This window comes from Terrapene carolina, unplaced genomic scaffold (assembly GCF_002925995.2).
Source record: "Terrapene carolina triunguis isolate 2854851 unplaced genomic scaffold, T_m_triunguis-2.0 Scaffold27951, whole genome shotgun sequence".
Classification (NCBI taxonomy): Eukaryota; Metazoa; Chordata; order Testudines; family Emydidae; genus Terrapene; species Terrapene triunguis.
The window spans coordinates 1-3,537 of record NW_020692302.1 but is presented as its reverse complement, the minus strand read 5'-3'; the positions used below and the strand labels follow the sequence as shown (position 1 = coordinate 3,537).

The following is a 3,537-nucleotide window of genomic DNA, read 5'->3' as shown; positions in this document are numbered from 1 at the left end:
GCAGCCTTCAAACTCCAGGCATTACACAAAGTGGAACCTAATGTTCTATCAGTAAAAAAGTTACTCACATTCTCCCTACACCTTCATACATGCGTGTCTCATCCACCAGAGTCATAATCTCCGTATCAGTGAGGTGTGCATGCTTTTTCGTCCTGTTTAGTTGTTCAATCTGTATATCTGCCAGCTTCACCTTTTGCTGTGTGTCGATAACCTTGGCCTGCAGTTCAGTAAAAGCCTAGTGAAAAAAGTAGGCAAGTTACAGTTATGAAATTTTGACCTTGAACATCATAACTTTTGCACGGGAAATTAAGTTTTACTGGTCCAGGAGTGTCAAGTAGCACTTCTGGACATGGTGCAGCTGTTTTCATTTTGGACTCAGAAAACTCAGCAACAGCTAACTCATGTGCAGGGGTTTATAAGTGAAGTGCCTCTTTCAGCTATAATGACACCAGGGATTCCAAACACAGACACGCTTCTGGACACAGACTGTCAGCTCAAGGATCTGCCCTCCTGCGTGGCCCACATATATGTTTTTAAGTTATCTAGCAAGACTCATTCTTAGTGATTTGCCTCCCTTCTGGGGCACTGGACTGCTCCTCTTCACTGGAGATGCCTGGCCTGACTCACTTCTATCTGCTCTCCAAGCTTTCCCCTGGCCACCTCCCCGTGCCCACTCCCTTCCCTGACAGCTCTGGTTCCCTCCAGGTCAGGGCTGGAGAAGCTCGCCCTGCCCAGCACCAGTGGGAAGGAGGGGCAGCGCTCTACTCTCTGCTGGGGAGGGGATCAGCCATGCGGCCGGACAGAGAGGGAGCTTTGCAGAGAGTGAGGTCGAGTGTCTGTCTCAGGGTGTGTATGTGTCTGTCGGGGGGGGGGGGGGGCCTCTCAGGTGCCCACGCTCCCACACCTCCCCCGGCTCCGTGCTCTCCGCTGCGCTGCAGGTCTCACACGTAGGCCCCGCTCCCCGGGCCCCGGCTCCTGCCAGCCCCGGGACACCCAGCAGGGCTGCAGCACAGCCGAGCCCCGCGCGGCCTCTGAACCCGGGGAGCAGGGCCCTGCTGCGGCCCTCCCTCCTGCAGCCACCCAGGCTATAGGGAAGGAGGCTCCGCTCGCCCCCGCACGCAACGCTACAAATCGGACCCGGCCGGTACCTTCTTCAGCTCTAGGTCCACGGGCGCCGCCATTTTGCCGACCTCTGCGCGTGCGCATTCAAGGCAGCGGGACCTATTCCGGTGGGCCTCTGCGCCTCCCATCACACACTGGACAGCAACCCACGGGGACTCCAAGGCAGTCCTGGAGGGTTACCAGCAAGCCCACGTTCCTCTTGGAGTACTGACAACCAGAATTGCAGTGCAGCAGGGATACCACTCAGACCCACCACCTGCAGCCATCTGAGCTAAAGGAGAATCATCCATAGCTGTCTGCAGTATGGGGCCTCTGACATACAGTTGAGCAGTTCTTCTAACTCTATCCCATAGAAACTGGTGCCCATATATGCTAGCCAGGCCATTGCAGAATTGTATTTGTGGTAGACCCAAGCTTTGCTCACTGAGATGAATGGCTGAAATTGCAAATTACCAACTGTGCAGACTATCAAGAGACCAAATAAAACATAAAGAATATCTCATCACACTATGTGTGTGTTCATGTATCCTGTAGTTGTAGGTCAACCAACCAGGGACCAGAAAAATATAATGTGACTGTACATGTAGTTATTAATAAACATTATTACACAACAGGTGTGTTTGGCATTTAACCAGCTAATATGAAGATAAGGTCCTTGCCCGAGGAGCTGAGCGTCCAAGGGATTACTTCTGCGAAAGTCAACAGGAGTGTTGCCACTGACATCAGTGGATAGGATCTGGCTTAAATAAACTGGAAAACTTCACAAGGAATGACAAGAGGGGTGAAACAAAGAGAAGCTGCTCTTGAGAGAGCCTTATTGACAAGGAATTCAGATCAGTTCACTAGAGACTGTTGTATGTTAATTCTCATTGGAGATTATGATGCAGTTTTATTTGCCCATAATCTGAGCCACGAGTGACGGAGCATACAGTACCAGAGCATACATAGTGATCAGATGCAACCTGAGCGGTAGGATTTAATTTGAACAGTTTGTGATACTACTTCACAGTAGTTACTTAATGCTGGTGCAGTGCGTTGAACATGTAAAGCGGTTGCTCTCAGTCTTTCCAGATGACTGTACCCCTTTCAGGAGTCTGATTTGTCTTGCGTATCCCCAAGTTTCCCCTCACTGAAAAGCTACTTGCTTACAAAATCAGACATAAAAATACAAAAGTGTTATAGCACACTGTTACTGAAAAATAGCTGACTTTCTCATTTTTACCATATAATTATAAAATAATCAGTTGGAATATAAATATTGTACTTACATTTCACTGTATAGTATATAGAGCAGTATAAACAAGTCATTGTATGAAATTTTAGTTTGTACTGACTTTGTAGTGCTTTTTATGTAGCCTGTTGTAAAACTAGGCAGACATCTAGATGAGCTGATGTACCCCTTGGAAGACCTCTGCGTTTTCCCAGGGGTACATGTACCCCTGGTTGAGAACCACTGATGTAAAGCATCATGTGCTAAAATCCTATGACTTCCATTGATTTTAATGGAAGCATTGGCCAATGCCTGATCCATCTAGGTTCTTATACCCCAAGCAAGAGAAGATATAAACCTCCCATAATGCACTTGGTAATTTGTGCAATACTACACCACTTGGAGAAATTTATTCCTGACCAGGCAGTGATTAGCTTACATCCTGAAACATGAGGATTGACAGCTCCTCTAATTTACTGTAATTGCAGACGTTATTCATAGAAATGGCTGTTCTTTTTACAAAGTGTCTCCCAGCCTTTTTGGAAACTTACCTAACTACATGCATCAGTTTAATGGGACATCATATTAAAGTGTATTTGCCTTTATCCATTTAAAATTTGCTGCTTTCCAATTTCGTTGAAAGGATCTCTGCCTTGCTGTTGCAGGCAACCAGCAACTGTTTCTTAATTTAAAGAAATAGGAAGATCTTAATCCAGTTCCCTGTGGACAGGTGTCCACATCACAGAAACCATTGCTATGGTAGGGACAAATTGCCATTCCTATTGGTAGACTCAGCTGAGAGCCAAGAACTGAAAGAGTCACAGGTATACTACCTAAAGGAGTCCTTCCAGGTCAGGGTCAAGGCTCTTGGCATGACAGGACTGGAGAGCTTGCCCTCTGCTGCCCACACTATTCAGGTCCTATGCAGGGTTCTCAGCTCAGCACCTTTCACCAGCAGTATAGCTGCATACAAGTGGGATTTTAAAAAACTGAAAAGCCTCCCAATGAAGTACAACCTCAGAACTAGTCACTGAACACTCCCCCCCTTCTATCAATGAACTACAGGATTGCTCATTGCTGGGCCAAAGCACATCTTGTCCAGCAGGGCTACTGCAATGTGTGTGGTGATTACTGGAGAACAATGGAATACTTTTTTATAAGGGTTGCTCCCTGCCTTCACAGGGGGGTTGACATACTGAGCTAAA

At 47.2% G+C, this 3,537-nt stretch overlaps 1 protein-coding gene across 1 annotated transcript; it reads right to left on the bottom strand.

Moving 5' to 3' along the window:
- Positions 1-68: 68 nt before the first annotated feature.
- Positions 69-1,205, bottom strand: LOC112102604 (prefoldin subunit 1; the record flags this gene model as incomplete). Its single annotated transcript, XM_026662496.2, has 2 exons — positions 1,149-1,205; positions 69-235 (listed from the first exon to the last, which is right to left on the bottom strand). Coding segments are annotated over exons 1-2 (200 nt in total), but the record flags the coding sequence as incomplete, so codon positions are not given.
- Between the last annotated feature and the right edge of the window lie 2,332 nt (positions 1,206-3,537).